The 12633-nt window shown below is 26.3% G+C and overlaps 1 protein-coding gene across 1 annotated transcript; it reads right to left on the reverse strand.

The window, feature by feature from the left end:
* Window positions 1–729: 729 nt before the first annotated feature.
* LOC100866683 (aminopeptidase N) lies at window positions 730–12133 on the reverse strand. The gene is made up of 15 exons (XM_003692962.4): window positions 11794–12133; window positions 11416–11497; window positions 10799–11061; window positions 9365–9571; window positions 9133–9288; window positions 8196–8525; window positions 6494–6644; window positions 6302–6428; window positions 5540–5630; window positions 4752–4935; window positions 3182–3389; window positions 2692–2969; window positions 2360–2559; window positions 1808–1984; window positions 730–1654 (listed from the first exon to the last, which is right to left on the reverse strand). The coding sequence occupies exons 1-15, from the start codon at window positions 11826–11828 to the stop codon at window positions 1222–1224; spliced, it is 2922 nt and encodes a 973-aa protein (XP_003693010.2). The 5' UTR covers window positions 11829–12133; the 3' UTR covers window positions 730–1221.
* Between the last annotated feature and the right edge of the window lie 500 nt (window positions 12134–12633).

The raw sequence follows: 12633 nt of genomic DNA on the forward strand, positions 1-12633 counted from the left end.
TTAGAAAAGACAAATTTTTGTAAAAAAAATAATTTTATAATCGATTGATTCAGATAGATGGATTGATATTTTATATATAATATAAAATATTATATAATAATATTATATATAAATTTCATTTTACTATTACATATTATTAGAAATATATTGCAAAATTTGGTATTATAGAAATATGATTTGGTATTATAGAATAAAAAAAAATTGCACAATAAAGAATATTTCATTTTAAAATTCTTCTTTTATCTTTAAATCAACTACAGATAAATGTAGATTTGTTAAGTATATGTAAATTGATTAAGTATTAGTTAAATTTATCTGATTTTTTATATTATAATGATTTTCAATCATGTTTTTCAATTTAAAGGAGAAATTTTTATTAACAAGTTACTTAAAAATATTACATTCAAAGAAGTTAAATTAGATTTAAAAAAATATTTAAAATAGTAAATATTATATATAGTAAATATTTAAAAAATTAAAAATTATAACTGTATAACTTATACCAACATTCATCTTTATTTTGATAGTCTGTCAATGAATTGATCAATCAAGTCTTATAAGTCGATCGATTAAATCAGTCATTTAATACACAAGTAGAAATTGGCTTATATTTAGCTAATACTAAATTATATTTAATATTATGTATTTTTTCAAACAATAAATAAAATATTTTAAGGAATAGGAATTTTCTTATAATTAAATTGCAAAAATTAAAATTAAAATTACTTATTGTATTATTCTTAAAATTTTATTCAATTAAGCAGATAATTAAATTGATACAAATGATGTTATATATTTTAAAATTATTTAAATAATTTTTTAGATCTTAAATCAATAATAATTCATATAATTACATTGTTTATTCAAATTTAAATATTACATATCTAATAGTAATTGTACATTTGTATAAGCTTTATTTTTTTGATAAATAAAGAAAATAAGCTATAACATATTAAATTATTATTAGAGCTTCAAATTATTAATTTGATTATTTCAAATATTTATTAATTTATTAATTTATTAATTTGATAAATTTTTTATTCTATTCTTGAAAGTTATCTTTGCAACAATTTATTTATATATTTAAATTCCAAGCAATGGATGATTGATACAACATATGGCTTATAAATATTTCATAAATCATAAAATTTTTTTTCAATTTCTAAATTTATATTTAAACATTTTCATTTAATTTTCAATTATGAGTCTTCTTTTTTTAATTTATTCCGTGCTAGGAACCATAGTAGTAGTAACTACATAAGGTTGAATACCTTCTAATTCTTCTTTTGGCAGATTTTCCATAAGCCAAGCATCAATTACTGGAAGATTTTTTTCACTCCATTCTTTTATTTCCATTTTGCAACATTTTTGTGTCATAAGATCAGGTGGGAATTCATCTGAATGACTTTCATACAATTTACGCAATATATCTAAACCTTTTTGATTGCTAAATGAGGAAATTGCAGATTCCACTATGCGGTACCAAATATGTTTTTTATCATCAAATCTTTCTTTCACAGTATCCCAATTATCTGTTAAAAAGTTGAAGAGGGCTGTATAACCAGCTGCACCACCACTCAATGTAACAAAAATTAATTGGATGTCTGAATCAGTAAAGTTTCCATTCTGATTGAGGATTGTTACATTTAACAACCTGTAATATTGTTATTAAGAAAATGAATAATTATTATTTTTTTAAATGAAAAAAAAATAAGGTATGATATAATTGTATAATTTTTGGACTAAAATTTTTTTAAATGTTATAATATATTTTAATGAATTAATCAAACATAATTATTCGTGATACCTTTCGATTTTATATGTATCTTTTGGACAACCAGCTAAAGATTTTAAAAGATAAGTTCGTTCATTTTGTTTCCTTTCTGGACTGTTCTGAGGGAAATTTATAACACGTTGAAGTCCAAATTCCCACTCTTCTTCAGTACCCCATTTGAATACCGGACAAATAAATTCATTGGCAACTCTATAAAATGAACAATATTAATTTTTATATTATTATCATAATAATAATTGATTATTATAATCATAATAATAATTAATAATTAATAAAATTTAATCTCTTAAAATATATAAATAACTAATTGACAGAAGTTTTAATATAATTATATAAAATATAATCATTTATTTAAATTATTTTAAAATAATAAAAAATAGCAATATTAATATTGTAATTGAGATCATAATTGTCTTCTAATTTTTAGGAAAAATATTACAAAGAATTGTTTTCTGAATAATTAAATGTAAATACATATTAAAAATTAAATATTTTAACTATTACTCAATAAATAATTATAATTTTTACTTTCAAGATAATACTAAAAATAATAAGTTTACGAACGGATTTCCTTTATCTGGTTCCTTATCAGTCAACCATTTTTTGTATTGATCCCGCGCTTCATTAACACATGGTTCATATCCAGCACGACAAAGAAAATTTTTTGTCATTCCTCGCATGTGAGTTTTCCAAGATGGTTCATTCGTCTCAATATTTTTATTGAGTTCCTCGTACAAAGGCTTCAACAATGTGCGTATGTATGCCTAAATGGCAATAAGTTTCTCATTCATTAACTGATTTTATCAAAATTTCACGTTTAATTCTTTTTTTTTTTTGTTGCAACAAAAGTAATTAGTATATTAAATATTATGCACAGAGAAACAGAAAATATTTACCTCGAATTTAGGATATACTTCAGTTCCCTCGATACGTCTACCTATATGATCAATCATCATAAAAACTGGCTCCCATACAACGTGGCTTCTTTCTTCTTTCAAAAAGAGCGTCATATTTAACGCAATTCCGAAACAAAGTTCTCCGGAATATGCTAAATTCCAAGAATCGTGAAGAAGTTTTGCTCTGGTTAAAACAGGAATCTTTTCTCGGTTTGGACTTTGTAAAAATTGTGATAACATTTTCCAATTACAGGAATCATAGTTTACCGGGAACATGCCTATAAAATCATTTTGTCGAATACGTTACAATGAAATTGTTTCGTTAAATCGATTTAATTATTAAATTACGATTCGAGTAAAAAATTATGTCGAAGAAAATTGAAATTTATTGAAAAGAAAAGCGATTATTTAAATTATTTATCGAAGAAATGAAACAGATTTTTAGATTTGTATATTATTTTAATTTTAATTTATATTGTTGTTTTCATACCTATTTCCTCTGGATTGACAATGATAAAATGACTTTCGTTAGTATTATCTGGAACAGTGAGATTTTTTGCTGAATTTCCTTTCGTCAACCACAGATGACAAGGCTCTTGAAATGTTAATTTTCCTTGGGTCATTATCACTATCGGTATGTCCCATTCATAAGAAACTTTGGGTGCGGAATCTCGCGTAGTTTCTCTGAGGTAAACTTTCTATAAATATATGAACAATATTAACATCAATTAAATTATTAATATTATTAAAGAAATAAACGAAGTATTTGAATAATAATAAATTAAATTCGAATTAAGAATAATTTATTATTTAAAATATTAAAAATAATTTATCACTCTGTATATAATTTATATATACAACTATCATGATATTATCACGTACAGAATTGTATTAATTATTTGTGTTGCTGTTTCTTTCGTAATAATGAAACGATGTTATCTCAAGAACTAAAGAATATCCACAATCAACGACCTAATACAGTATGTAAATGTATTCCATTGTACATTTTTATTTGGATTATACCGTTAAGATTACATTAATGGTTTTGTTAAAGATGGAACAGCATTTTTTCGTTCTTCAAGGGTAAAATTTTCATTGTTATGCTCGTGTGATAATTGCACATCCGTCCGGTTTAAATTATTTCTACATTTTAAAAACTAATTACTTATTTTTTGTTTAAAAAACAAACGAACCTTGGAATTCATATAGCCACTAAGTAATTCATATATCGTATATATCGTATAAGTAAAAAAGAAAAAAAAAAAGAAAATTATTACGTTAAGATAATAGATCTAAATCTTTTTTCACGATATATTTGATTAAGAAAAAAAAAATTATATTTCAATATAAAATGTCAATAACAATTGATTTGTAACAAAATATAATAACTTATTTTAAACTAAAATAAATAAATTAATTAGAAAAAGCAATTTAAAATACAGAAATGTATTCGATAAAAATATTTTATTTATGTGATTTTAAATGTACAAAAAATACTTTAAATTAAAAAATAAACGTGATACGTGTGATTTCCATGATATTTTCCCCGTATTAATACGTTTTTTGCGTGTTGAAGTATAAATAAAAATGTGTTTGAAAAAATTGTGCAAAGAAAATCCTATAAAAAAATACTTCATAAAAAGAGGTCTAAGTGTACTTCATCACATTTCTTAATGTTTTTTTTTTATACACATGTAACATTTTTTTTTTTAAGATTAAAAGATACGAACAAAATTCTGACGTATCGAGTGATTTCGTTATATAAAATTTCAAATTTATTTAAAAAATAAATATTATTCAATTGATTGTATTATTCTTTCTTTTGGTGCATTCAAATCATTCTCGATTTGCATATCCACATCGTTACGTACTTATGCAAGAGGAGAACCGACTTCATTCAAAGCGCCCATAAAGAAATACAAGATTGCATTTCGTATTCATTGATGGTTTTATCCGTGTGAAAATCATCACTATATTTATGCTTTTTTTTGCGTCTCTGAGGTAAGCAACGTTTTTTGCTCCTCAGTAAGATTGCAAGCAATAATCGTAAGTACACATACCTGGCTAAGTGTAAGAGTTTGTGTTTCATAATCGCGGATTACGGTGACTAATGGTACTCTATCTCGATTGGTCCACGGGCCTGCTATGCTGTTCACTGTCAAACCCTCTGGCAAAATATTCATTTCTTTCGCGACATCGTTTAATCGGCTGTAAATGTCATCTGCAAAAAAGGTTCGTAGATTCCTGAAAAAATTGTATTTGACGGGTGAACAGAGATGAATAAAAAATTCAGTCGAGAATAATAGCCGGGAAACAGTGTTTCTGAAAATAATTTATAGTGTAATAAAGTGGCGAATTATTTTTAAGATAAAATTATTTTTCTTCTCAAATGTTTGTTGAAATAAAAGGATGTTTTTAAGATAAAAACGAAAATAAAATTGAAATAGCTAAAAGTGCGTCTTGCATGAAAATTTTGAGAAAATTTGCAAAACAATGCTAATAAATTAAACGATATATATATGTATAGACTAATATAAAAGATAATATAGGCTAACATAGAAAAAATTAAATCCAAGATGAAAAACCGATAAGTTTTTCTATAGTGATTTTTCTAAATGTTTGTGAAATAATGCAGATATTTTTAAAATAATTATTTGACGTAAGAATGTAATTAAAGAGATTGCAAGAAACATTAAATTGTCTGCTTTTCCCATGATGTATAAATATAAAGAATGTTATTATAATTTTTTTTGTTAATCATTAATTTAAATAGCATTTATTTAGAATTAAACTATTAAACTTGCATTTAAAATCTGCTTCCCGGCTAACTGATAAAAACAATTACTACTCTTCTGAATTCTGTTGAATGAAATTTCTAACGCCTTTCTGGAACAATTTCTCTCCAAGAGTGTAATTGAACATCCGGAATACAAGTTCCGCTGTAAGAAGAAAAAAATAACGTAATTACACAATTAATAGCAATGTGCTAATTATACGATAATTTTTTTCAATAATATATAAAATTGTTAAAATTTTCAAACTGGTCATTTAAATAAAAATTATTAAGTAATATCTTTTATAATCTTTTTCTATTAATATTTGAAACTTGTTAAATCATTTAAAACATTAATAATTAGTATTCCTTTATTTAATATGTAATGATCAAACATCCGAAAAGTTTAAAATATTTTATAAAAATTTTCGCATATGTTAATATTATATATATATATATATTTTGAAAAATCAGTTTATCAGTAAAAAAAAAACGGAGTCGTAAAAAAATACATCTGCATAATTTGTTTTTATTTTCTACAATATTTTTTATCTTCAAAGATTAAGTTAAATAAAAAAAAATCTAGTCATAATGTATCACTTATGTTATAGAATGTGCTTTAGAATATATTAGAAGAATGCATTTAACAAATAAAATATACTATAAAATATAAAATATCAAAAATATAAATGAATAAATTATTCCAAAAATTATTCTAAATACTATCAAGAAATTATTAAATACAATTGTTTTAATGCATTGTATGATATATTAAATTATATATTAAATAATTATTATTAATGATAGCTTTTATAAAATAATTTAATTAAAATTTACTTTTCGCTGATGTAGCTTCATTCCTGATTCCCCCAACTCTCGAAAAAGGTTCAAATTTTCCAAATTCGTAATAAAGGGAATATAACAGAGTCATTGGCCATTTTCCTTCCATTTCGTCTGGATTAAGCTGCAATAAATATATCACTTTCATAAATTAATTTTCGTGCGTGTACGAATTAATATAATACGTACATTCACGGTCGTCATTGAAGCTAAGAACGAATTAAGTGCTTTGTTAATTGGTGCATCACTCCAACGGAATGGCGTAATATATTGACCGATCCATTGATAAATTAGTTCATAAGCTGTATTCCAAATTGAAGGACTGCTTATTTCACTTTCCCTATAATCAAATTGTTAAATACTTAAATAATTATTTGTACATTTATATATTTGTATCTGCAATAGATAACTTAATAATTTTTAGCTTATTAATTATCATGTAATTGCTCAAAAATTATTTTGTTCAAATAATTAGAATAGAAACATATAATATTCAAACTTATGTATAGAAATTCATAAAACGTGATTTATCATATGTTTTTTTCTATAATTTTTATTTATAAGTAAATTATTAGTATTTATAGTTATTTTTGCTTAATGTTTTATGCATATTTAATAGCGTAATAATAATATATCGAGTAATTCGTAAAATTATATGAAGAAAATTAATATCGATTTTAATAATATCGAGAATTATTTATTTAAATATAAAATTATGTGCGAGTTATCGATGTTTTATATTGTGAATCGAATGTAGATAATTTTGGATACCATAATTTCAATCGTTGATTCATACTTGTTGGTAATTAATCTCTAATACAGTTATCGATATAGCATTATTTATAAAAAAAATATTAATAAAATTAACGAATTAGTAGAAATTATAATAGATTCAATGAATCAAAAAATATGACATGATTTTTTTACAAAATTAAATGTTAAATTTTACATTTTATTCAAATTTTGAATAATCTGTCGAATTCTGTTACTCGGCAGTCGGTGATATCAAATCCTTTTTATCAACGAAAAAAAAGCTTTTTATATAATACTTTATTGATTATTTTTCTATATATATATATATTTAGTTTTTTTCTTTTCTAATAATTCTCAAAAAAAATATTCAATATAATTTTGTTTCATATTTTAATATTATATTTCATTTGATATTTTCTCTACGAATAATTTGCAAAATATGCTATTTTGAAAAAAATTATAAATTTTGAAGAGATATAATATTTTTTAAAAAAACTTTTTTATTTCATAAAATTATAAAATACACATTACTATATATACATACACACACTATATATATGTTTTGTATATTAAATAATTTATATATGATTGTTGATTCAAAAATGTAAAAAAAAAATGTAAAAAAATTCGATACATAAAATTATAATTCATAAATTATGTATTATTATTTTTTAATAAGTTTATTTGATTCATATCGATAAATTTTATTGTTAGTGATTTATTTAAATAAGTAGAGAATGTCTTAACATAACTTATTAACATATCTGAAGTCAAGATCATTTATGAAGAAGGAATATTTAGAAAATTGAATATATCTAAAAAAAAATTATTAATAAATCTAATTATATACATATATATGTAACCTATATATAATTTAGGATAATGATTCATAAGTGAATATGTATCAGTATTTTTTATAATATAATATTAGTTTTAGCAAATAAAACAATCAAATTTTTTGCTTATTTTAAATTTTGTATATTATCACACAATAATTTTATCTCTTCGTTTCTTTATAATTTTTCAATAAATTTCAACAATGTTGCAATGGAAAAATATTAATAGAACTATTATTATTTACAAAAAAATATAACGTTTATTTTTCATGCACGAAAAAAGTGTGATAACCGATACATACTTGAAGAACATCAAACCCCAACTGTCAGATGCTTTGGTAGCACTGTACAAAGGAACCGCTACCAAGTCGAGTTTTGGCAAAACAATCGAGCTGTTGAAGTATTCTTGTAAATAATTCATAATCCTGACAACTTTGTCAGGTACGTCCTTTAAAGAGTCCAAATACTCCTTTCGACCCCACACTTTAATCTCGAGCTTTCTTCCATCCATTTCATTGATTTCCTGTGTGGGCGAGATACTCTCGAAGTCCGATACTATCAAAGCCAATTGGTACGTTGATATTTCCGGTGTCTTCGAGAAATGATCCCAGATTAAATCCGGCTCTCCATCTCTGAGTAAGAAGAATATATTTTTAATTGTAAACTTGTACATTTTGAATATTGAAAAGAATTTCGAGCTACTTATTTAATTAAAAACTTTGATTGTTTTCGATGATTAATGACAGGAATATTATTCGTACAAAAAGATTCGAGATATCATACTTTACATACACTTTAATTAAAATATTAGCCTATCGAATATAACGGCACGATTAACTCGATATTGATTTCTTCACAATCTAATGAATCGAGCGCAAGAACTTGGGGAAACTTTTTTTCGTTTCAAATTTTCATCATTGATCGGATAAATAATATAAAATTATAAAAATATATACGTGTATTTAATACATTTAAAATTTCGTTTAAAATCCTTAGTTATTTGCGAGTATCATCGATATCAAAGTTACGATATTAAATAAAATTAAAAGTTTCTAATACAATGCTCAGTTTTTAAAATAAATTTTCTTAATCCAATTTTTCCTTATTCGAAATATTCTTCAATTTGTAATCTCGTTTCGTATAAAAAAAATATCAACTTGCCGTTAAACAAATTTAGAAAGATTAAATAATGAAATTGAAGGGAGACGAGAGATTGATATTACGATATAAATTACTCACATTTCCGTACTGCTCTCGAGAGGTGTGTTCGAAAGGGCGATCATATTTTTGGGGCGCAAGACGCTCAGTTTGAAGGTCGCTTTGTAAGGAGGTTCATCCATACAAGGGAAGACAGTTTGCGCGCTATCCAATCTGAGATTGGTAGCCACGAAGGGACTGGAAAAGAGGATATATTACGCGCATTGCGAGATTCTCTTTTTCTCTTGGATTACGTGTAAAACATTGCAATTACTGTTTCTTCCCATCGGCGTCGATGTATTCGTTTTTGAAGAAACCGCTGCTCTCATCGGTGGTAAGGTTTCCGGTGAAAATGAGATCTACTTCGCAGCTACTTCCCTTTTTTAGCATCTGCTCGAGATGAATTGCGTAAGAAGATGGCCATGAATTAGGACGAGTGACTCTCGCAACGTTCACATCCATCAGTGGCAAACCTTTCTCCCTTTTTTTTTTTTTTTTTTTAATAAACAGATGTTAGTTTCGAGAGATAATTTAGATAATTATAAATATAGTGATAAAATTAGTTAATTATTTGGAGTTAAATTATTTTCGATTAAATATGAAATAAATTATTACGTGTTTAATTTAATTATTATTACACGAATTTTAAATTTGATTGTATATAATGCTTTCCAGAAATTGTGTAATTAAAAATTTATTTGAAAAGACAATATTTTCGACGCACTTTTTAATATTATTTATTGATACACTTGATGTTATAATTTAATTAAAGTCGTATTTAATTTTTTTTCTAATTTGCGAGTAAACATTTCTTGATGACAATTTCATCTTCGTGTAATATAAAAGTCAATATATACGTATTTTGATAAATTTTTTTATTAAATTTTTAGATTATATTAATTTATAAAAATTCTCAATGATTTCTATCCAAAATTTCAAGTCAAGTATTATTTTGACTAATTTAATAAATTTCAGACTGAATTCATTTAATTATTAAAAATTGCTTTTTAATTTCTTACAAGTTTTTATTTTAAAGAAAAGTATTGCAATTTTTATTGAACATTGTTAGTTAAAAATTCGTATTTTTTTCAATTAATGAAAGATGTAATTAAATCTTAAAAAAAATTCGTTTCTCCTACATCATTTAATCTTGTTTATGCATCTTTTAAATACATAATAATATTTTGCAAAATTGGACATTTTTAATATAAATATAACTATATTAACGTAGTATTTTATTTCTCTCGTGTTCCAAATTTAAATTTCTCTAATTAAATTCGCTCCACAAAGGAAATTTCTCTTTAACGATACGTATTATATAAATAATCAATATAAAATTATCATTATTATAAAGGAAATTAAACATCAATTATATCAATAAAAATTATCCAATAGAGAATATAAATTTGAATCGATCACAAATATCCTCATCATTCTAAAAACTGTTCGAAATGTATCTGTTTCAAAATTATTGCATAAAATATAAATGATGTAATAACAAATATAATTCAATTAAAAAAAAAAAAAAAAAAGATTCATTTTTAAAATCAAATTATCCTACATATAATCATATTTCAACTCGTCTTCTGTCATATTAAATAGCTAAACGAACGTAAATCATTTAAAATTTTATTCCAAGTTTTAATCATTGTTTCTTAACTTTAAGTATTTTTATATCCATTCGTTCGTTAAATTTCGTTAAATTTACCTTTCCTCCAACGACATCTCCGTGGCCCTAACATTGTATTCCGAGATGTCAAGATGTGGGTGAGCATTTAATATAATTGTGTCGCTGGTATCTGTCCAAGTGACATTGATCTTAATTCGACCTTTGAATTTATCGTTCCCAATAAAAGGTTGAAGTTCCAGGTGGTAGCTGGTCGGTACCACTTCCGTTGGCAATCTGCGCTGGCTTACTTTCGACAGATACACGTCGTTCAGATCTATGCTTCGTTTTGATTTCCATGGTATCTGTAAATTATTTTTCGAATTTCATATCTTTTCCTCGTACATTTTGAAATACGTAGATTTCGAATTAGATACACTTTTGCAATTTTTAATCAAAAATATACAAATATCGACGTGTATTGAAAATAATTTTTTCTACTGAAAATTCTCAATTACTCGATCATGGAAATCCCATGGTGTGAAACAAAAAAACGAATTTAACTTTAAAGAAAATCAACGAGCATAAATATGTATGTACTTTTTCAAGTTACAATTATTTTCCAAAAACTTTATAACGTTTAAAATTTATTTTCATTATTAATTTAAAATATAAAAATTGGTATTTTGTAAACTTATGTTAATAATAAAATTACTTACACTGGAGAAAGCTTTGGTATCCTGTGGAAAGATGAATATCAGGAAAAACCCAGTGATAGCTGCTATCCACCTCATAGTTCTCCTGTGGATCAAGTCGAAACGATTATTTATTTCAACGGGAAATCGCGAGAAATAATGTAACAGGATGAAAAATAACGTCGAATATAAATCATTCCACATCGATGAAACGAAACACTTCAAAAAGTTAATAATTTACAATTTGAAAATTTTCCATACAAACACATAAATACCCTCTTCCCACTTTATCTCTTTTATCCAGCCACCGCGAGTTATCAATTATCATCGATAATAATCAATAACCGAACCGATATTCCCTATCTCGATATATTCGAACACCCGAATATTCCTTCCACTTACTTCGCGATCCTTATCCAACACGTCCTCACTTGCATGCGGTGGACAACGATCTAACCGATTCTAATTCGTGTATTTTCAAATATCACCCGCTTCGACACCGTTTGACCTTGATACCGCGATCCACACAATGCCACGGAAAGACCAGGTCCGAACGTAGTCGTTGGCCAACTGTCGACCAACTTTCCGTTCTTTCGAACCAGGACCAGAACCGGATGGGCTGGAATGGAACGGAGAAAAAGATGCGAAAAAAGATGCAAAAAGGAAAAGAAACGTAGAGAATAGAGAAAATACGAGGTTTCACGTGATGGAAGGAGGACCCTCCCTCCTCCTCCGGTGGATTGGTGTCCGAAGCACGGATTCAAAGCGCTTAGATCCACTTAGCCGCGTAATCGGTGGATCGTCCATTATCCAATTCCGTCGGGCAGACGTCACAAAAGGGCCTAATCACGCCTGGTACCCTCTCGTTGACGGACGGAGAAGCGTAACGTGAATGGCCAATCCCGAAGGCATCAATGGAAATTGAGACGCCACGAGCCCGCTCTGTGGCGGCCATCCGAGTCTGGTACCGTTTCTGCAACCCATTGTGCATTCGTTTAATGTTTGAAAAGCGGCCAATTCAGGCAGCCGACGTGTGCTCGCTTCCGATTCGGTGTCAATTGGGACTGATAGAGAGGAGCATCATCTCGCTGTGTTTTTTCCTTCAACCCGTGCCACTCATCAACTCCACTTTCCTCCGGGGGTGGGTCGAGCGAGAGGGAGAGACAGACCTCCTTTCGCCCGGATTCACGTCGCATGATCTGGAGCAACATGGCGATCGTCTCTAACTCGCTTTAACCGCGT

Source organism: Apis florea, unplaced genomic scaffold, assembly GCF_048593485.1.
Source record: "Apis florea isolate Af1SG1 unplaced genomic scaffold, ASM4859348v1 contig_3170_pilon, whole genome shotgun sequence".
NCBI lineage: Eukaryota > Metazoa > Arthropoda > Insecta > Hymenoptera > Apidae > Apis > Apis florea.

Bases quoted from the DNA above. Each gene is read 5' to 3' on its own strand.
- LOC100866683 (XM_003692962.4), bottom strand. From the start codon at position 11,828: ATGCAAGTGAGGACGTGTTGGATAAGGATCGCGAA. The intron at 8,526-9,132 runs GTGAGTAATTTA...CTTCTTACTCAG, and splicing joins CTCGAGAGCAGTACGGAAAT to AGATGGAGAGCCGGATTTAA. The intron at 6,645-8,195 runs GTATGTATCGGT...ATTTGATTATAG, and splicing joins TGGGGTTTGATGTTCTTCAA to GGAAAGTGAAATAAGCAGTC.